The following is a 23,274-nucleotide window of genomic DNA, read 5'->3' on the forward strand; positions in this document are numbered from 1 at the left end:
AGGGTATGTTAGTGAAACATGTGGCATACTCAGTTTGGATAAGAGGAGAGTTTAATCAAGGTACTATTTATTCAGCAAGATATTGCAGGATTTAGGGAGACCACAGGTGCTAGCTCACTATCCTGTGCTACTAACTCATATCCATAGGCATAAATAGGCAAGAGGGAAGTTTTGCCAGAACCCAAAAGAAAGAATGATGGAGAAAAGCAGCCTTGAGAGTAGAGGTGCTTTTGGTGGAAGGATTAGAGGGGGAAAAATATAGCCAGATCTCCCTCTCTTTCCTTCCTTCCATTTCCTGCCAGTGCATGCTGCTTGTGAACTCAATCACAAGTGAGAGGGCAAGGGACCTGGTGATATGTTCCCTGCAGGCCATGCCCCAGAGCAGAGAGTGTGGATGGTGAATTTGGAGGGTAAAAGGCATTCAACACATAAGAAAACTCTTAAAAAAAAAAAAAAAATTCATTGGCCTTTCTTATACAGTATACCAGTGGTCACAGTCTTATGCAATTTGTTAATGTTAAAACAGGCCTCTGTATTTGGAATCTCTTCCTGTTTTGTCTGTGGGTATTTACCTGCTACCAACTGTTCTGTTTTGGGAGAGTTGTTTTTTGTTTTGTTTTTTGAGCCTGTTCCCTGTCTGTGTTCTTCCATCTGAAATCTGGTATATTTGAATTCCCTTTTCTCTTCTTCCAGGCCAGTCTACACAGTTATATCCTGAAGCTCCTGCTCTTTGTTAGACTTCCAGGCAGTAAAACTATTGTATAGTGGGCACCTTCCCCTGCTGCCATATTCTCATGGCCTTTGACCTTCATTGGGGTGGAAACTGGATTTCATTTCATCTCAGTGTTGTGATGAATCAAAAGTGTCTGCTCCAGTCACAGAGATGAAATATAGCATGAGTCTTGCCTTTGCTTTCTTAGCATTTTACACTTGGCTTAGAGCTACTTTACTCTTAACCTTGAATATCTGACTTCCCTGTACCTCTCATTTCAGTCTCCTCTTGTTTTTGCCTAGCCCTAGTAGGGCAATGAAAAAAAGAGAATGTTTTAGTCTTCTGTAGAAGAAAACAAGTTCTGATTTAAGAGTACAACTGGAGAAAGCCTTGGTCTTGCTTAGTAGATAAGTTTATAATTAGGTGAATTTAAAATTTCATCTCATAAGGATAATTTGTTACCAGTTGGGAGGAAAAAAAAAAAAAAGTAAAATGTCCTTCAGTGGGGATGCCTGGGTGGCTCAGTGGTTGAGCATCTGCCTTTGGCTCAAGTCATGATCCTGCGGTCCTGGGATCAAGTCCTGCATCAGGCTCCCTGCAGGGAGCCTGCTTCTATCTCTGCCTGTGTCTCTGCCTGTGTTTCTCATGAATAGATAAATAAAATTGTAAAAAAAAAAATTCTTCATTGGACACTCTTACTGTCTTTACCATTTAGAAACTTGTAGAAGGAACTTTGAGTGTCTCTGAGATCATCTCCCTTCCTTTACAGAAAGGGGATGATCTGCCCACACAGTGGCAAGTCATGGAGCTGGGGGGAGAGCCTTGTTCTCCTAAACCTATATTCTATCCATTTACCAACTTCTCATTTTGAGCCCAGAATCAACTTTCTAGTATGGGTGGCTAACCTATAGCCACCTATACTATTCTAGCCAGGTTGGAAGCAACCTGAAGGCAGTAACCAAGTCATATGCTTCTAAACCCATACAGTTTATGCATGTTTATGGTACATGCTTTGACACTGAATGAGTTCACTAAGTACCTGCTGAATTGAATAGATCGATGCTCTTTGTTGAGGAATTAATGATTTAGGGCAAAAGAGCTAAGGAGTTACTGAAGACAAAGACTTTTGGGGAAATCTTGAAAATATTTGGTTAGGAAAAAGGAGGATTCTACTAAATTAATTTGCTATTCACTCAGCTGACCTCTTGTGTAAGGAAAAGGACTACAAGCAGGTGACACAGAACTGTTTGGTTTTAGGGTGAGGGGTAGTTTTTTATTTTATTTTATTTTTTTGCAGATAGAGACATTTTCTAAGGGCTCCTGTAGTCTGAGTGAGGAGGATTGAGAGGGAGGAAATATGTTATGGGCTGATAATAGGAGTATCACCCTACAGATATTATTTCCAAAGACGGCTTGCAAGAAACACATTTTTCCCCCATTTTCACTTTTTCACAGGAGATGTTCAGGCACTCCGATTTTTCTTTTTATTAAGTTGCACTATGTTGCTGAATGTGGGCTGGTTATGGTTGGAGTTGAAAGTGCAAAAGAATCTCCTTCCTTAATTCTTGAGTCCTCTGTGGGGGACTAGGAACCATCTGGATGTCAGAAGAGACTCTTAATGAGCTCTTTTTGTTTTGCTCCAAAGACTTTTGAATTGATTGTTAAATTCCCTTGAACTGAGAAGTCTACCTTTGCTTTGATATGATATTTCAGGGGGCAGTTCCAGGGGCTCTGTGATGGACATATGCACCAGCAGCTGTTACTCTGTGTTTTGACTGTCTCCTTCTGGCTCCCCACATCCACAGCCCTGCAGGTGCCTGCCGTGGGGAACTTCTGACCCATCCTCTTGGTTCATGGTGCTTGATCTAGGCTCTTTCCAGGTGGCGTGGCCCTCCTCTGAGACGAACATCAATTGCAAAGATCAGAGTGGGCTGGCTTTTGAAGAGGTTTTACAGATTCTGCTCTGCAAACCTGCTGAGAAATATGGTGTTCCTTTCATGTTTCCATTCCATCTGTCTTTAGAGAGGGCAAAGGGAGGGTCGTCTTGTGACCGAGGGCTATTGATGTTGGCTGCAAATTTCATTTCAAATTAATTTCTACATTTTTGTCATGGGCATCTAACAGCCATTGTATTTCCTTGATCTTGACATTGCTCTAGCAAGGCTGCTAGTGAATAAGAAGGAGAATAATTTCATTACATTCACTAATGGAAAAGTTCTCATTCATCATGGGGATTATATTAAACATGTTCTTTGTTCTTTCCTCAGTATAATATTGGGTCCTGAGTAAAGGTGTATTACATGATTATATTAGCTGTTAAATTTCCAGTGATACTTCCTTATGCAGTTTATACATTTATTGACTACCTGCTGTATGCCAGACACTATGGGGTTTCAGCTTTACCATTTCCTATTTTTATAACAACCTGCAAGATAGTCATTATCCTTGTTTTTTAGATATGTAAAAAACAAAACTGAATCTAAAATTTAACTAAATCCCATATCAGGAATGCATATGGGAGAGGCCTTTGGTCTACTGAGTCTAAAATCTGTTCTCTTGGGTTGCCTGGGTGGCTCAGTGGTTAAGCATTTGCCTTAGGCTCAGGGCATTATCCCAGATTTTTGGGATTGAGTTCTGCATCGGGCTCCCCACAGGGAGCCTGCTTCTCCCTCTGCCTATGTCTCTGCCTCTCTCTCTGTATCTCTCATGAATAAATAAATAAAATCATTTAAAAAAATAAAGTCTGTTCTCTTTGTATTCCAGGAGGCCATATGTAAGCCAAATTTAGCTTACCACCTGTCTTTGTTTTATTAGGATATGGCCGCACCTACTTATTTGCATGTTATCCATGGTTGCTCTCATGTTATAATGGCAGAGTTGGGTAGTTCTTTTTCTCTGACAGAGAACATATGGTCCAAGAGTATATTTAATACTCTCTGAGCTTTTAAGAAAAAGTTAACCAACCCCTGCTGATAGTGGCCACATCATTAGCAAATAGGACAGTTTTTCTGGCTGCAGATTGTGGTTACAAAACCCAGAATCTATCCTTTATCTGTCCATATGGCTTTTTTCCTTTTTATTTCCTTTTATCTTCTAAATATTTTTGTTAGAATTCTATAGAGGGTAGTGGCTTTTACCTCTGAGTCCAAATGCCAGTTATTAATGGTTTGATTAATTTATTTGGAGATTTCCTGTCAGGGCTCTTGTAATAGATGGTTTGAGATTCTAAATGGTTTAGCCAGCTCTAAGTTTTTCAGTGGGTCTGTCTTTCTTGAGGAGAAACGAGTCAGATAATGGAATAGTATGATGATATAGGAAGTTCTGTCACTCTCGTTTTGAGAGTGTACTTAATGTATTATTACATTTACAAATTCTAGCTGAGGTGAATTTAAAGAAACATGAATATTAATTTTATGCTCCTCAGGCTTGCCTATAAGGATATAAGTGTAAGGCAGCAGTTTTCAAATTGCCCATGTACATAAGAAACACCTCAGATGCTTACTTGAAAAAACAAAAAAAGTAGATTCCCAGATCCTCAGCCCTGGAGATTCTGAATGAGTGGGTCGGCTGTAGGTACTCCTGATGCTCATGAGGAAAAGTTAGTTTGAGGAGTACAGTCCGGGCTTACTGCAGTGACTCTAGGTAGTCCAAACAAGGATAGCATCCCTGACTTTTTTTTTTTTTATTTTGTTTCCGTTTACCTTGGAATGTGATGTTGTAATTGTAAACTTTATTTAAGTAAAATGTAATAGGAAAATTATGCCACTATAAATGTATTTTAACTACTACTTTCTTCTACCACTAATAGTGACAGTGAGCATTTTGTGTTTTATGTGGTGCTTTATAGTCATAGAGTTCCTCATTATACATATCTCATTTGCTTTTTATGTCATCCCTTGAGGTAGATGTGGCAACTAGTATAACTTCCATTTATCAAATGTGGAACCTGAGATTTAGAAAACAAGTGATTTCTATATTCTGCAACTTGTGAGCAGTACCTCATATACCAGTTATAATTTCTAGTCATTTGTTCTGTGCAGTGTACCATAGTATCCTTATAATACTGTTTTGGTTTTTTAGAGGAAAATATAATCATGTGTAACTCATTACCTTCTGATAAGGATAAGCTGTACATAAATACTTTGGTAATCTCCCATAAGTAACTCATGATGGAAGTGATCAACCAGCATTTACAGATTGGCCAGTTTCTTTATAGAACTTCTCTAGCATGGAAAAAGAAATTTTTCTCCTTTCTTTGACAGAAACTTTATAAGACAAGTCGAGAGATGCAGGAGAGGATCATGGACCTGCTCATAGTGGTGGAGAATGAAGACGTAACCATGGAGCTGATTCAAGTGAATGAGGATTTGAATAACGCCCTCCTTGGATGTGAGAGGTGAGCTGATGTGTACCCTCCTCAACCTCCTCCAAGTCTGGTTCCCCCCTCCCCCGTGGCTTGGCATTCTTATGAGAGTGCCTACTGGGTAAACATTCAGTTAGGATCAGGAACAGCTTGAAGACAAGCCTGCCTTCCTTCCAAGATCGGGAATGTGGTCCTGGCCTTCTGGGAGCTTGTGATATGGCTTGCACAAATGAGAGCACATCTGAGCAGTGCCAGTAGCATTCTTGGGCATTCTCAGGCAGTGTAAACATCTGACCATAGCAGGGCCTGGATCTTATTCACTTGATCATGTCTGCACAACTCAGTGGAGACTCAAATAGATGAACAGTATAAACAAAGCATCTTAGTAAAAGTGAGGTTTGTCCTAAGTTTGAGATGGACAAGGACATAAAACAGTACAGAGGGGAGAGGAGGATATTTTATATGACGAAAGTAGTCTATACAAAACGAGAGCAGTAGTGAGGACATTTTGTATATGAATATTTCTTTTTAAATTTCTATTCAGAAAAGTAAGAAGGCAAGATTTTAAATATTTATCATTTGTCACTAACATTTTAGTGTTTTTCCAACATTTTTTGTAGCTATGATCATGTAAAGGACATACACTTTTGTTTCTCTCAATTTTATTCACAAGTATTTACGTAACCCTATGTTTTAAGTCCTTTTGATAATGTTATTGTTTTTTAAGATTCTGCTGATTCATTTGAGAGAGTGAGTGAGTGCACAAGCCAGGGAAGAGGGAGAGGGAGAAGCAGACTCCTCACTGATTAGGGAGCCCGATGTGGGGCTCAATCCTAGGACCCCGGAATCATGACCTGAGCCAAAGGCAGTCACTTAACTGACTGAGCCACACAGGTGCCCAAAATGTCTTTATTTTTGGAGAATCCCTTCTAAAATATCTAAGGGTGAAATATCATAAAGTCTATAATTTTAAATATTTTAGCAAAAAATATATAAATATGGCAAAAAAATGCACCATTACTAAATTTAGCTGATGAATGGGATGTTCATTATGCTGTTCTCTTTACTTTCCTGTAAGTTTGAACTTTTCCTAATAAGTTAAAGCAAATGAATCTGAGTTAACAGTTAATGTCACCTATCTCAAACAACTTATTTCAGTGCTTTTAAAAAAAAAAGTTGTACATAAATGCACCCAGAGATCTATTATTAGGAACCTGAAAAAAGAAAAACCCATAGCTCCAGGCAAATCTCATGGTCTCTTTCCAAAACTATCCTGGGACTTCCTGTTACAGTAATTCTAGAGCATCTGAGCTCCCCATACTTTTTCTAGGTCCTCATTTCTCAGTAGGAGTGGTGTTGATAATTTAGGTGAGGCAGTTTTCCCATGTGTGGACCCTGCTTAGTGGTTCCTATGGGAAATAGAATAGGGCTGGACTTAAAAAAAAAAAAAAATTCAAATCTTGATGATTTCCAAGAAAATTGCTAAAGTAAGCAATTGTAAGACTTAGGTTTGTTCCTGTCTCTTAATTTCTTCCTCCTCCTCATTAACATCACGCTGAGCCTTTTAACTTATTGACTAGAGTTTTTTTCTGTTCATCATGAGTGAACCAAGAGAATCAGTGAAATAAAACCTCCATCTTTTACATACTGCCTATCAGAGACTGCAACTATTCATATGAAGAGATGACCGTGTGTTGACTGAGCAAGTGAGCTCAGCGACTGGTATTGTCTGAGCACTGAACAAACTCAAATTCTTGCCTCTTATTTTCTGTGGCATAAATCTTAGTAAGTGGAAAAATAGCTCAGAAAAACTACATGGCTGTCAGCAGAGTGCTGCCTTCTGGTTTTCGTCTTGGGAAATTCTATTACAAACCATTATGACCACGGACTAAAAGCTTTTTTTTTTTTTTTTAAGATTTTATTTACTTATTCATGAGAGACACAGAGAGGCAGAGACACAGGCAGAGGGAGAAGCAGGCTCCCTGTAGGGAGCCTGACGTGGGACTCCATCCAGGGTCTCCAGGATCAGGCCCTGGGCTGAAGGCGGCGCTAAACTGCTGAGCAACCCGGGCTGCCCTAAAAGCTTCTTCTGAAGGGGGATGTGTGTTTTTTGGATCTAGATATCAGGAGATTGGGTTACTTCTGTGAATGGCTCATTCTTTTTTTTTTTTTTTTAATTAATTTATTTATTTTATGATAGTCACAGAGAGAGAGAGAGAGAGAGAGAGAGAGAGAGAGAGAAGGGGGCAGAGACATAGGCAGAGGGAGAAGCAGGCTCCATGCACCAGGAGTCCGATGTGGGATTCGATCCCGGGTCTCCAGGATCGCGCCCTGGGCCAAAGGCAGGCGCCCAGCCGCTGCGCCACCCAGGGATCCCATGAATGGCTCATTCTGATTCTGCTTTGAACCATGTGTGCCAGAAACAACTGCAGTCATTTGTGGGACAGAAACACTTAAGATTCAGACAAATGTTTTGTGTCTAGAAAAGCTGGTAGTCTTGGTGTATTAGTTTCCTATAGCTGCTGTAACAAATTATCACAAATTTAGTGGTTTAAAACAGCATAAAATTACTATCCTACAGACCTGTAAGAGTCTGAAATGGCTCTCACTGGGCTAACATCGAGGTGTCAATAGGGGTATGTCCTTTTTTTTTTTTTTTTAAGATTTTATTTATTCATGAGAGACACAGAGAAAGAAAGAGAGGCAGAGACATAGGCAGAGAGAGAAGCAGGCTCCATGCAGGGAGTGTGATGTGGGACTGGATTCCGGACTCCAGGATCATATCCTGAGGCAAAGGCAGGCACTAAACTGCTGAGCCACCCAGGGTCCTGGGTATGTTCCTTTTTAAAGGCTCTTGAGGAAAATCCATTTGCTTAACTTTTGCAGCTTCTAGAGGCTGCCCACTGTCCGTGGCTCATGATCCCTTTCTACCATCTTCAAAGCCAACATCATCCAGTTTAGTTTTTCTTATATTAGATCATTCTTGCTGCTTCTTCTGTCTCCCTCTTCACATTTAAGGACCTTTATGGTTATATTGCTGGGCTGTATACTCTGTTAAGGCAACCTTCCATTTGCCATCCAATTGTACAATTGTATAAAACAGTTGTACATAAATGCACCCAAAGATCTATAATTGGGAACCTGAAAAAAGAAAATAAAAAACCATAGCTCATAACTTATTCACTGATCTAATGACTAGGATATAGATATCTTGGAAGGGAAGGAGCTTCATTCTGTTCATCCCAGTCTGTTCCCCAAAGATTCACACCCATCCACATAGAAAATGCATTTACCCTATGCCAACATCCCCCAGAGTTTCTGCTCATTACATCTAGGGAAGAGTTGTGCAAATAAGGAAACAGAAGTTTGTTACTCAAGGCTTGATCTGTGAGGGTTGTCCATACTTAGCACATAACTAATGTACAAAAAGCCAATGCCATAAGGAGGTAGAAGAAAGCATGTGTTTGGAAAGGGAAAAATCCTTAAACCTAAGTGCATGTTCTAATTTAGTCTAAGCTTTTTTAAATGTTGAGGTTCATGGAGCCGATGTGTCAAAATACTGTATGTTTCTAAAGCAACTCCTAGTTTGCAAAGCATTTCCACATTCATCCACCTGTATTATCTTTCTAGGGGTCGCCTCTGAGAATAACTTTCTGAGGAAATGCTTCAAATGCTGCTATTCTCTTTTAGCAGATATAGAACTGAGGATCATAAATTATATCCATGATCCTATAGTTATGTGATAATAAAGCTGACACTCTATCCTTGGACTACTGCCTTCAACTTCATTATTCTCTCAGACCTATTGTTTATCTATCTGCTCCTCTTTTATTCCCAGTGTATAAGCAATGCAAAACTTAAATTGTAAAAGGTCAGTATTTTTAGTAGATATCAGCTATCTTATAAAAATGAAGATAAAGAGTGAAAATATGTTAAATGTATTTGAATTTTTATGGAACATTACTTATAACGGCAGGGTTGGAAACAATTTAAATATTTGAGATTAAGAGTAGTTAAATGTGGGGGCTCCTGGGTGGTTCAGTTGGTTAAGTGTCTACCTTTGGCTCAGGTCATGATCTCAGGGTCTTGGGATCGAGTCCCACATTGGGCTCCACACTCAGCAGGGAGTCTGTTCTTCTCTCTTTGCCTCTCCCCTTCCTCATGCTTGCTAGCTCGCTACCCTCACACTTGCTTGCTCTCTCAAATGGATAAGTAAAATCTGGAAAAAAAAAAAAAAAAAAGGTTGTTAAATGTGTGCTACGTTTATAAGGTAAAATAGGCACCCACTAAAAATTGCATTTCTGAGTAACTGGAAAAATGCTCACAACATACTTGAATTAGGATACAGAACTGTGTGAAGTATAATTGCAACAATTTTAAAAATAGATTAATTTACAGAAAAAGATACCAAAAGGAAATACATCATGATGTTAACAGGGACCATTTCTAGATGATGGAACTGCTACTAGTTTGCGGGTTTTTTTTTTTTTTTTTTTTAAGATTTCATTTATTTGAGAGAGCAAGTGCATGAGTGGGGGGAAGGGCGGAGGAGAGAGAGAGAGAGAGAACTTCAAGCAGACTCTGCATCCAACTTGGAGCCTGATGTGGGGCTTGATCTCATGACCCTGAAATCATGACCCAAGCTGAAATCAAGAGTCAGACGCTCAACCAACTGAGTCACCCAGGCACCCCATTACTAGTTTTTATTACGTATTCCTTTTTTAAAAAATATTTTATTTATTCATGAGAGACACAGAGAGAGAGAGAGGCAGAGACACAGGCAGAGGGGGAAGCAGGCTCCATGCAGGGAGCCCAACATGGGACTCGATCCTGGGTCTCCAGGATCATGCCCTGGGCTAAAGGTGGTGCTAAACCACTAAGCCACCAGGGCTGCCCTTATTATGTATTCCTTTTCTCAGTTTCCTCTAAAGACATTACTACCCCTATAAACTGGGAAAAAAAAAAATTTTTTTTTGAAAAAAGTTATTAAAGTACTTTATTGGGAGTTGATGGGGACAAGGCTGATTGTCTTTGTCTTTGTTCCTGGATATTAGAATGTAAATAATTTATTAAGGATCGTGGCATTTTCATATCTGTTTTCTTATTTTCTAATATTTATTTATTTGAGAGAGAGCATGAGCAGAGAGGGAGGGGCAGAGGAAGAGAGAGAAGCAGACTCCCCACTGAGCAGGAAGCCCAATGTGGAACTCAATCCCAGGACCCTGGGATCATGACCTGAGCCAAAAGCAGAGCCTTAACCAACTGAGCCACCCATATGCCCCTCATATCTGTTTTCTTTTAAATACTTATATTTTGCTAACTCTCAAAACAGATTCACTCGGAACCAACAAAGAATTTTGGAGCAAAATAGGAACCAGAGGGAAGATGCCAATGTAAGTGAAGAGAAATGCTTTAAAAAAAAAACAATTGAACATTTTACAAATTGTACAGTAGGGAATAATGCTTACCCTAAAGTCTTAAAACAGGAGATTTTGTTAATAATTTGGGGTGGTTTTGGTGGTGTAGAGTATTTGCCGTAACCTTGATGTTATTAAATTACTAATAAGAGGTCATAAGAAGATTGTCTAATCAGCTACTCGTGTAGATGGTGAGATGGGATTCGTATGAGTGTTGCCTATTGAATAAAGTGTTCTCCTTTGAGATACATCCAAATAGGATTTTCCTTTAAAAAAAAAAAAAAAAAGTCTCTAGGGAGAAAGCGATGATAAATTACCTAACACATTTTTTCTGAATTGTGTTTTTGTTTGCTTTGTTTTCAGACTTCCAGTGAACCTTCTGCCCCATCCTGTGATCTTTTAGACCTAAGGCCCAGTCCACCAATGCCCAGGGCTAGTCTGGGAGAACTCACCACCATGAATGCTCAGCTTTCAGACTTAAGTAAATAAGCACATGAGCCTTTTCAGACCAGCAGAAGAGCTTGATGTGGAACAGTTCTGCTTGGTTTCATGATTAAATGCAACCTGAGAAGGATTGAAGTCAGTTTAAATATCAGAGAACTGTATTAAGAGATATAGCTATTTCTTGGCAAATGGTTGGGTCAAACTCAGTAACGGGATGTATTGGCAGGGGTGGGGAGGATTAAGTCCCTGGAATTCGTTGAATTCACCTGGCCTGCTTTTATAGAGATAGTTCAACTTCATGACCAAACTTAAAACTACTCTGAGTCACACACTATATGACCTTTGGATTTCTCTGCTATGCTACAGCATTAAGTAAGGGAGTATTTGATGCAATAGAGAAAGTCAGGAATTAGGAGGACTGAGCTATATGGTGGTGAAATGTGCAGAGGAAAAAAACACAGGCTTTTGAGGTAGAAGTCTTCAAAATCCCCTTTTCAACCTTTTAGCTACCCAAACTTTGAGACTTTCCTACTTTGGAGTGTCTCACGTAGGATTATAGGAGGTTGAGATCTTGGGGAGGAGAGGGTAGAGCTCCATTTATGCCCTAGTTTTTTACTTTTGTACTCAACAAGACACAAAATCCCTTCCATTCTAGCTCAGTTTGGGATTTTTAGAAAACCCAATATAATAACATTTATTAACTTCACAGTATCCTCTCTTTGTGGCAGCATTTCTCTTTCCAGTTACCATTAACTGTCCTTTAATTTCTGTTAGAGTGAATGATTTTATGGTGGCAGAAATATGTTTTGTTTTTGTTTTTATTGTGGAAAATCAAACAGAACAACTGAATGACAATGTTTTAAAGCCAAACAAGTCCGTTTTGTGTTCTAGATTTCAGCTCTCCAGGTCCTGTTAGAACAAACAACTTGAAACCTAGTCTTCATCCACAGGTGGATTTGCTAGCCTTGGAAAATACAGAAACACCCCTGTAAGTATGTCCAGTAATACTCCAAAGATAATACCATCTCATTCTGATTCCTCATATATAAGAAAGCATAACAGAAGAGGAAAAGTAGAGACTTAAGAGTCGGGCAGTCCCAAGTTAGAATCTCAGCTCTGCGTTCAACCAGCTGCATGACCTTGGATGAGAAACTTCATGAATGTGAGCCTTCATTTTTCTTCTGAGAATACTTTCTAGGATTCTTGCAAAGATGCTTTGAGGTGCTGTATGTACCTCTTAATACAGTACTCAGTAGGTGATAAGCCTTCCATAAACTGTTTCTGTTATTTTTCAGTGGTAACAGGAGATGGGGGAAGAATAAGGGAAATTCAAATGACAAGGGAGTTAAAACAAATAATGGCCACACCAGTTATGGGGCACTTGCCATGTACCAGCCACTTTGCTAAGCTATGTTTGTTTATTCCATTTAATCTTGCAGAAGCTCTTGGACCTATGCTGTCATCATTATTCCCATTTTACAGGAGAAAAGGCTAAGATTAGTTTATACAGCTATGAAGTTACCAGGTCAAATGAACTGATAGTTCACTAAAAAGAGATTTACAAATGGCCCACAAACAGATGCAATGATGCTCAACCTTATTAATACTTACAGCAATATAAATTAAACTACAAAGACTTTCTGTTTTTAACCTTGCAGATTGGTAAGAGTCTGAATCTTTGTTAACATGCTTTATTGGCTATGGAAAGACAGATCCTATCACAAAATTATGCAGTTCTTATGAGGGGCAAGTGGCAATATCAATCACAATTATAAATGCATTTACTTTTGAACTCACCATCTCATTTCTAGGAATTCATACTCGTTTCTGCAAGATGAGATGTTTACAAGATTATTCTTGACAACATTTGGGCACAGCTAGTAACTGGAAATGACTCAAACATGCATCAGTTGTGGCCTAAATATCTACCCAATGTATTACCATACAGCTAGGGCACAAAAGTAGACTCTCTTTGAGGGACAGTCACCAGGATATTATGAAGTGAAAATATGTGCAAAGTCATGTGTGGATACTATCTGACGTTTGCACGAGGAGGTAGGAAATAATATAAACATTTGCCTCTTTGTGTAAAGAAACAAAAGTTTGCAGAGGAAACTAAAAAAGGCACGATTCCCTTAAGGTCAAGAAGAAGCAGGATAGAGTAGATACAGAAAAACAAAAACAAAAAAAAAATAAACCAGAGGTTGGATTTTCTGTACATAAGAGGCTGTTTTCTTCCCTTTTTAAATGTATATATTTTAGGTAATAGATGATGCATTTCCTTGATTCAGGTATCAAAAGGATATAAAAAGATATACAAGGATAGGACTTGATCTAACCCTACTCCATGCTTCCTGTTCCCTCTCCCCTGATGTCATATCCTGCTCCTATCCTGGTAGTCATTTTCTTATTTGACCTTCCAAAGTGTCTTTAGGTAAATAATGAATATGTTTTTTTCTCCTTTATTAAATGCAGCATACTGTACATACTCTTCTGAACTTTGCTTTATTTTCTCACTGGACTATCTTGCATATCTTGATAAAAATACATATGTTTTACATCAGTGGATTTAGATTTATTTTTAGAGTTGCCAGTGTTTTTTTTTACCCAATGTATCCAATCACTATATTACTTTTCTACTTTTGGTGTTTAGGGGGTGGTAGGGGGCAGAGGGAGGGAAATGAGAAAGGAAAATCAAACTGGGAAGAAATAGAAATGAAAGAAGATGATGAGGAAAGCATCATGTGTTGGGAAAGAATAGTGTCAGTGGCTGTGTCACGAATGACTAGTTGGGTCGGTACCTCTGGCCTTGACTGTGATGCAAGTAATGTACAGTGCTGTGGGCAAATTTCCAGAAAGTTGCTTAGTAAAATACTGTGATCTAAACTAACTGATTCTGTTTCCTTTATGCTGCAAACTGTATTGGGTAGTGAGAAAGGGGTGACTAGGTGAAATCCCATTACAAAAATGTCACTAGAAAGCTTATAAAAAGATCAAATCCTAGCTAAGGGCTGCTTATTTTAATCTGTAACATCAAGAATCTCATACTTGAGTGTGCATAAAAATCACTTGGGGGATCATTAAAAAGTAAAATTGCTGGCCCTCAGAAATTCTGACTCAGTAGTAGGACTCTTTAGTTTTAGAAAGCATCCTAGGAGAATCATAAAGCAGTACTTTGCTGATCATATATTAGAAACCCTATAATGGTTGTCCACTCAACATCCAGATATCAAAAGTAACTACAACTCTTGGGACTCACTGGAATAAAAGATAACATGTAATATCAGTATTTTGTTTTCTAGGCTGAGACTTTTGAATCTGTTTTCTGATTTTCAAAAGAGCTTATACCTGAGTGAAACTATAGTTAGACCAGCTTTTACAGTATCAGGAACTGAAGCACTAAAGTTGCCTTAGCATGTATTCTGGGTTAAATCCTATGCCAGAGATTACATAGGAAAGGTAAAATCAGCCATCAAAAATGTCTTAGAATCTTGAGAATTTTCCACTCCTCTGTGTTTATTCACCATCACAGAACAAATGAGTGATAGAATTATTCATAATAGAAAGGAATCTTTAAAAACAATGATTATGGAATGAAGAGTAATAAGTCATATTTATAGTCCACTTACTATCAGGCAACAGGCCAAAAAGAATAAGACATATTTACTAATTCCTTACTAGTGCTCCCAGTAGGCTTGGGAGGTAGATATGTCATCATTCTCACTTCTTCACAAGTGAAGAAACCAAGGTAGAGGAAGATTAACCTGCCCAAAGGTGTTGCCTAACTAGTAGGATTCAAATAAAGTGTGTCTGATTTCAGTGCCTTTTTTTCCCCTGTGTTTTATTTTATTTAAAAAATTTCTGTAAAGTAAAATTCAGTCTACTTAAAATTGTTTTTCTTTGGTGTGCAGTCCTATGAATTTTAACATATGTATAGATTCATGTAACCACCACCACAGGGTACAGGATAGTTCATCACCCCAAAAACTCCTTTGTAGTATTCCTTTATAGTCATACCCTCTCACACTCACCCCCCAAACACACACACCCAGCAACCACTAATCCATTCTCTGGTACTGCAGTTTGTCTTTTCAAGAATGGCATCTAAATAGAATTATACAGTGTGTCCTATTTCTAGAAAAAGTTATATAAAATTTAAGCGCATGTGCACTCAGTGTTATTTTGTCTTGGTGAATTGACCCTTAAAAGCATTAGGTATAGTTCCCTGTTCATCCCCTGAGATTTTTTTTGCCCTGAGATCTACTTTGATATGAATATAGCTGTTCTAGCTTTCTTTTGATTAGTGTTTACATGGTATATTGTTTTCCATCTTTTTACTTTTAACTATATAAAAATATTCAAAGTGTCTTTATAGATAGCATATAGTTGGGTCATGCATTTTTATGTCTCCTCATAATTTCTGCCTTTAATTGGTATAATTAGACCATTTAATGTCATTATGTTTGGATTTAGGTTATCATTTATATAATTTATTTGTTCTCTTTGTTGGTTTTCTTTTTTTTCAGTTTCCTCCTTACTTCAGTCTTGGATTGTTTGAATGTTTTCAGTGGTCCATCTTATCTACCGCAAGGGTGACTGTAACCATGTAGTTTATATTATGAGGGGGGAAAGGACTGGTTGCTCTAAGGATTGCAATGTACATAATTCAGTCTACTTACAACCACTATTGTACCATTTAAAGTAAAATGTAGAAAATTTAGAGATTCTCCCTTTATATTGTAGTTATTTCTATGTGTCTACATTAGGAAAAAAAAACAAGACGATGTTATAATCTCTGTGTGCAACCCTCAAATGTATTTTAAAGAACTCAAGAAGAGGATTTACCCAGTATTTGCGATTTCTGTTGATCTTCTTTTGCTTTTTTGTAGGATTTCCCTTCTCTCTGAAGAATTTCCTCAGAAATTTTTTTAGATCAGGTTTATTGGCACTGAAAAAAATCTCCTTTTACTTCATGTGAGAATGTCTTTATTTCATCTTTGTTCCTGAGGGATGTTTGCAATGGCTGTAGAATTTTGGGTTGATGATTTTTTTCTTTGTTTTTAAACGTTGCTTCCCCCCCCCCCCCCTTTCTGGCCTAAGAAAGGGAAGTCTATATCCGTTTGTGCCACTGTTCTCCTATAGATAACATGTTGTTTTCTCTATGCTATGCTTTCATGAATTTCTTTTTTCCTGATTTTGAACAGTTTGATTATGACATGTCTGGGCATGGATTTCTTTTGGTTTATTCTGTTTGGGATTTGCTGAATTTGTTTCCTGTGGTTGCCATCAAAAAACGCACAATAAACTGAGTGGTTTAAAACCACAGGAATTGATTTTCTCATAGTCCTGGAGGCTAGAAATCTGAAATTCAGCAGAGCCACACTCCCTGCAGGGCTTTACAGGAGAAGCCATTCTTTGTCTCTTCCAGATTCTGATGACTAGGCATTTTTTGGCTTCCTTGGTTTGGCCCACAACACCTGACTTTCTGCCTCTACTTCATGTTTTCTCTCTTCTGTGTGTTTCAAATCTCCCTCTGGTTTTCTCTTTAAGATCACTTGTCATTGGATTTAAAGCCCATTCAAGTAAAATAGGATGATATCATCATATTAGGATCCTTAACTTAATTACATCTGAAAAGACACTTTTTCCAAATAAAGTCACATGCACATGTTCCAGGAATTAGGACAAGGACTACTTTTTGTGGGTGAGGGCACCATTCAACCCACTGCACTGCATTTCCTGAATCTGTGGGTTTATGTCTTTCACCAAATTTGTGGTTTTCAGCCTTATAGTTTTTCAAATATTTCTTAGAAACTACATGTTATACTGTCCCTCTGAGACTTTTGATGACACAAATGTTAGACCTGGTATCATTGTCTTGTAAATCCGTAGAGTTCCTTCCATTACTTTAGCACTCTTTTTCTTTTTAGATGGGTTCATTTCTATTGACTTAAAATTCAAGTTTGCTGCCTATTTCCTCTTTCATCCCCATTTTGCTATGGAGCTCATTCTGTAAATTTTTTAAAATTTCAGTTATTGTATTTTTGTATTCTAAAATTACTGTTCTTTGTATCTTATTTTTCTTTGAAGCAACTATTTTTCCATTTTTTCATGAGTGTTCACAGTTTGTTGAAGCACTTGTGTAATAGCTGCTTTAAAATCTGAGATAATTTTAACATCTGCATCTTCTTGATTGCCTTTTCTTTTTTGCCTGTTGAAATTTTCCCAGTTCTTCACCTGCCTCATAATTTTGGATTGTATCTTGAGCATTTTTAATGTCATGGTACACTTGCTTTTATTCAAATCCTGTTGAGGATGGTACCATTTTGACTTTGGAAGGCAAACAGCCTCCTTATGTTCATGCCACATCTTCAACCTGCCGCATTCTGTGCTAGATTTGGTAATATAGAGGTCACTGGTTCCAGCATAGTTATATTTTCAAAGCCTCTGTGGTGCTATTCAGATCTGTCTTGTGTATGCCACCCTGAGATCTGGATGACTATGTGTTCAGTTTTCAACATCTTCTGCATCCCCACTAGGATCAAATCCACAGAGGCACAGGTCAAGAAGTAAGCCCAGTATTTTATAAACAACTTTGATTTTTTCCAAATTTCTCCTGCTTTGTGATTTCTCTGGTGCTTTCCTTTTCTAGGATTTACCTTTTTGAGTCAGACAGCTAGAGATTCAGTTACCCTACTATATGCCATGCATTTCCTTGACTGTGCTTGTGTCTGGGACCAAATGGCAGGACAGAAAGGACAAAACAAAAACAATAAGAGTTTGCCCTGTCCTTAGTAATCACAGTTACCTTGTTGGAGAGGAAGGGTCCCCTCAGATGAACAAACCTCTACAGGTTCCTGTTGCTTCTACTCTCATTGCAGCCACTTTGGGATTGCCTCAGGTTTAGAGGTTGAGAGAAGAGAAACTAAAAAAAAAAAAAGGGGGGGGGGATAAGGTATTTCCACTCTACCTCTGAGCATTAGGACTTCTCTTTCCTGCTTCTTGAGTGAGGAGAACAAAAGGGCTTCTCCTGGAATCGTCCTCACTGCCTACTCTTGGGTTTTAGGCTGCATTGCATTCAGGTTTGGGAATACAAGAGGGAGGGGGGAGAAAAGGTAAGTTCACCAATGATTTGGTGATACTCACATTACAGTCTTATTTCCCAGTCATCCAGTAACTATTCATTCTTTAGCCCTCAAATATTTGTCTCATGCATCCTATCCAGGTTTTATAATTGCCTTCAGTGGGAGAGATAGGGCAAAGGGTGTGTGTTCTATCTCCTGAAGAACCAGGACCCTTCCTAACCTCTATTCTGGATTGCTTCTCCTCCTTCAGGATATGATGGTGTGGTAGCCACTCTGATGGAAGAACCGAAGGCTTGTTCTCACTGGTTTATTATGTATACTTCAGGATCTCAGGGCTACCAGTGCCGGGGATAGTGCTTTGTCTTTATTCTCTTTGGTATTTGGGCACCAAAAGCTGGTGGGCATGGACACCAGAAGGCTATTGTTATATAAAATTAATTTATCATTGCAGCCTGAAGGTACGCTTTAGGTTTTGTGTGTAGGAAGTCATCTTTTTGCATTTGTATTCTCACTGTAGGGTAATCATGCTGTCTTATCCTACTTTCCTAGGTTTGCCCAAAGGACCAGCCAAAACATCACAAGTCCTCCACATGAAAATGTAAGTAGAGCAGCCCTTCCTGGGCAGCACGCCTAGTCAGTGGATTATCATAGCTGAGAGGAAATTCCTGGTTGTTAAATCTCCTGTTCATTGTTTTGTTATATGTTCTGTAACGTGTGATTCAGTCCTTGTTAGGATCTCTCTTTATCTTCCTTTTAGTCTTTCAAAATAGACAAATTGAATCTTAACTTTTGTTAAAGGATCAAAATTCCTTTAGTGGACTTCAGGAGGCTCTCATTCCCACCCCTCTGAGGTCTCCAGTGACCTCATTATTACCAGATCTAGTTCTGCAGTTTTCAGTCCTCATCTTACCTATCAGCAGCAGGTGATAGAGTCACTCACTTCCTCCTTTTGCGTACATGTGGCTTTCAGACACCACTCACTTTTCTTCTCTTGTCTGAATTCCACTTCTCCATCTCCTTTGGTGGCCTCCACTCCTCTGCTTGCCTTTTAGTATTGCAGACCCCACAGTTTAAGCTTCCAACTTTTTTTTTTTTTAAGATTGTATTTATTTATTCATGAGAGACACAGAGAGAGAGAGAGGCAGAGACATAGGCAGAGGGAGAAGCAGGCTACTCGCATGGAGCCTGACTCGAAACCCAGAACCTGGGATCACGCCCTGAGCCAAAGGCAGACACTCAACCACTGAGCCACCCAGGTGTCCCAAGGCTTCCAACTTCTCTTTCTGCATTCATTCTTCCAGTCTTTTGGTCTCATATCTTAAAATGCTATTCAGATTCTGACAATTTAAAATTGGCATCTCCAGCCCATACCCCTCCCCTAAACTCAGAACTCACAAATCCACCCTCAGCGTAATCTCTTTCTGCTTTCTTCCCAGTCCTGGCTCTCCACTTGCTCTTCCTGCCGTCTTCCCCACTTCAGTAAAGGATCCCTCTATTATTTCAGTTAAGTCAAAACCTTGCAAAACAGTGCTTGACCTCTACCTTTTCACCTTTGCCCTTCACAGTATACCTATCATCTAGCCACTTCTCACTGCCTCCACTTCTGCATGCCAGTCCAAGCCATCAGATGGATATTGCAGTGGCCTCCTAAGGGTTACCCTGCTTCCGCCTTCACCTCCATTTCCACCCTCATCCCCATCATATAATCTGTTCCCAAACCACAGCAATCTTGGGGAGAAAAAAAGTAAAGTCCTACATTACTTAACTGTTCAAATCCACCTGATTTTCTTCTTATGTTTTACTCTGTAAAAACCTGAAATGCTGATCTCACCACTGCCATTATCTCTCCAACCTTAACCTCTCTTCCTTGATTCACTCTGCTCCAACCACACACTGGTCGCCTTTGCTTCAGTGATGACCTTGTGTCCCTCAGGTACTCATAGCACCCACTTTGGCCAGGGCTCTGCTCAAATGTTCCCAACAGTCAGGCATTCCCTGACCACTATTATCAGAGCAGTAGCCCACCCCATCTACCTGGCCTTTCTTCTCTTACCCTGTTGCTTTATTTTGTTTCATTTTGAGTACTTGTTATCTGACATCTATTTACATTTGTTGATTGCTCCAAGGGAACAAGGATTCAGCCTGTTTTGTTTACTGTGCCTGGCATCTAGTAGGTCCCCAAACATAGTTGTGAAATGAATGAGGAAGTTTATAAGAAGAGAGATTTCTGATTTTAATCTTTATCAGTCCTGATTTGATACTGTCCTCTTATGCCTTTCTGTAGGGTTAAGATTTTCCTGTTTGAGGCTGAGATTTTTTAGTCCATGTGAAACAACAGAATCTAGACTGAGCCATACATGTCTGCTTTTTTCTTTTCTAAAGCAACATGTTAATTTCCCACCTTATATGGGAAATGAGGTGCAGTGGGCATGGAACCAGAGAGAAAATGGTTATTACCTAAAAAAAGTAATAGTTCATAATTTCTAATTCTTGTCCAGTTGGGAGTATATGGTTCTTGAATAGTGTTACTATTCAAGAAGCCTGGGAATCTAAATATTAACAAAAGAAAAGCTTAATGTAGAATTTTTATTTGAACATTATGCTATGCTTTCTTCAGCTTTCAGAATATTCAAATTCAGTATTGCTACAACCAGTTAGTCTGCAGAACATTTCGGCAACACCATCAAGCCAGAGACTGCCTTCCTTACCCAGCAATCATCCAGGTACTTGAGATCTGTTATTTGCATTGAATAAGGAAACTTGTGGGAATATAGGAGTCTGACAGAGATTTACTGCTGATTAAAAATAGGTATACAGAAAGGAAAAATGAGGACTTCATGTGCCGTTTTAAGCTCTGTAAATTCATGGCAGATACCATTATGACCAACATTGAATAATAAAAATGCTTGTGTTGTGCTGAATGTTGTATTTGGAATGGTGAGGTAAATGAACCTTTAGCTGAAGTTTGGAAGTTCTTTTGTTCTATATAGATTTGTTGCATGTGGGAGTAGTATTAGAATATCTATTGTAAAAAAAAAAAAAAAAAAAAAAAAGATTATCCATTGTATTTATTTCTGGTTGTCAAAGTTTCTTAGCATCTTATGTTTGAAGTCTAAATCATAAAGAGAATATTAATTGTGCATGTGTTCTTGAAAAACACAATGTGTATTCACTGGTTGGTGTGGTATGTTGTTTTTTGTTTTTTGTTGTTTTTTTTTTGTTTTGTTTGGCCTAAAGCAATGACAAAGAATGATCTCCAGCCACCCAATTACTACGAGGTAATGGAGTTTGATCCCTTAGCTCCTGCTGTCACTACAGAGTAAGTCATTTACAAAATGATTAATTTATTTTTCGTCTTGGTTCCCTTTGGTACCAGAGCTAACAGGGCTTGGTTATGCATTTCATTTTGTTTAGGTCTAGGCAGAAATTGATGACCTTATTAAAAATGACTTATGAGGCTTTATGGAGGCCGTTGCTCTTAATGGTCTTATCGTGCTCAGCCTTATGACTAAAAAATAAAAATGCTGGGGCTGCACATTAAGAAATAACCGGAACCATCATGTACATTAACGGGTTCCTTGTAGATGCCTTGGGAGAAAGAAAGTCAGGTTCTCTCCAGCTTGAGAAGGACACTCTATTCAGACTGCTGATAAAAGTAATACCACATTGAGGAATTATTCTGTTCTTGAACTACTAATCACAAAAAAAATTAGTCACTACATGTCAACAACATGCTTAAAAAAGAGTAATAAAGCATTAGTGTAAACGTGTCCTTTTTAACTTGAAATCTTTAGAGCACTATTTTATGATTTCATATTGGTCAGTGTATATAAATATTTATGCAACAATAGGCTCATTAGCTTTTAGCTTTAATATAGTTTGACGATTACCCTCAAAATTGTTAAAAAGGATTAAAACAAGTTTATAAAAACCATTGTTTAGAAACTGGCAGCCTTTAGGCAGTCTCTTGCTTACAGCTGTGTTTTGTTTGACCTATGTGGGGTTTAAACTGTGCATTTAAAAATTAATTGCCAAAAATTAAAAACTGGGGTATTATTTAAAAAAAATTCTAAACTTCTGGATTCTTTTGATACTGTGGCAATGCCAGGCCTGCATTTTTATATGCTAGCAATTGTTTAGGACTGAGTAGTAGCTGCCTCATTAAGACAAGGTATGCTCTGCAGCTCACCAAGCCCCAACTGGCCCTCTAGCTCCATTTATTTGATCTGCCTGGCATGTGTTAAGCATTTGAGGTTTTAACCCCTGGTTTTAAATATAGTGACCCATTTTGGAATAATTTATAAATTTTAACAGACTTAGGAGTTCATTAAATTTTTTCTAATGTAAGATTGCAGAATTTCTGTAGGTCATCCTGCTTGATAAAGAATCACTGAATGTATTAGTGGGCTAAGGAATTAGAAATCAAATAGCATCCAAAGAGGCAGATTTTATTATATTCCAGTTAAATAGGAAATTGTTGTAAGTAGATACGACAGTGCAACAGATACTAAATGTGAGAGAGAGAGTAGAGAAGCTAGAGGTAGATCTTTGGAATTCTCTACCATTGTAGAGAATTTTCTTACTTTTCTTACATTGTTTTCCTTCTCTGAAAGTCATCTGAAATACGGGGAACTTCTCCCTAAGGAAAACCACATTTTATAGAAAAAGCTCTGGAATTTTCACATCACTAGTTGTCCATGAACCCTAGGTTAAGAATTTCTGTTCTAGCAGGACAAGTACGGTATTTATGAAGTTGTATACATCTATATACACGATTCATTTGGCAAATACTTGAAAACTGTGTGCCAGGGACAGTGACTGGTGCCTAATTTATAATGTTGAGCAAGAGACATTCTCCCCATCCTCATGGAGGTTAAATCTAGTGTGGAAAAGAAATCGTGGGGCACCTGGGTGGCTCAGTCAGTTAAGTGTCTGACTCTTGATCTCCATTCAGGTCTTAATGTCAGGGTCATTAGTTCAAGCTCCATGTTGAGCTCCAAGCCTACTTTTAAAAAAAGGAAATCAGGCAAATATGTATTTACAGTTTATGTTAATGGTATGAAAGAACATGGTGCCATGAAGCTAATTTAAATGAGGGCTAGAGAAAGCTTAAGGAAGTGACATTAAGGCTGAGACGTGCAATTATTAGTGAGGTGACAAGTCGGAATCCATGCTATAGATAACAATAGGTACAAAGATGCTAAGTAGAGAGAGTTTGGGCACATTCAAGGAAATGGAGAAGTCAAAGCCAAG

At 38.5% G+C, this 23,274-nt stretch overlaps 1 protein-coding gene across 3 annotated transcripts in view; it reads left to right on the top strand.

Annotated features, from left to right (window-relative positions):
* TOM1L1 (target of myb1 like 1 membrane trafficking protein) overlaps positions 1-23,274 on the top strand; it is a 48,612-nt gene that overhangs the window by 22,610 nt on the left and 2,728 nt on the right. For 2 of the 3 annotated variants that reach the window (XM_038547788.1, XM_038547786.1), the window contains exons 8-14: positions 4,975-5,108; positions 10,408-10,468; positions 10,856-10,973; positions 11,828-11,924; positions 18,571-18,619; positions 20,639-20,744; positions 21,259-21,340. In XM_038547788.1, coding sequence (XP_038403716.1) covers positions 4,975-5,108; positions 10,408-10,468; positions 10,856-10,973; positions 11,828-11,924; positions 18,571-18,619; positions 20,639-20,744; positions 21,259-21,340 — 647 coding nt within the window. The remainder of the gene's footprint in view (positions 1-4,974; positions 5,109-10,407; positions 10,469-10,855; positions 10,974-11,827; positions 11,925-18,570; positions 18,620-20,638; positions 20,745-21,258; positions 21,341-23,274) is intronic. The other variant, XM_038547787.1, reaches the window with a different exon arrangement.

The sequence above is a fragment of the Canis lupus genome, chromosome 9 (assembly GCF_011100685.1).
Source record: "Canis lupus familiaris isolate Mischka breed German Shepherd chromosome 9, alternate assembly UU_Cfam_GSD_1.0, whole genome shotgun sequence".
Lineage (NCBI taxonomy): Eukaryota > Metazoa > Chordata > Mammalia > Carnivora > Canidae > Canis > Canis lupus.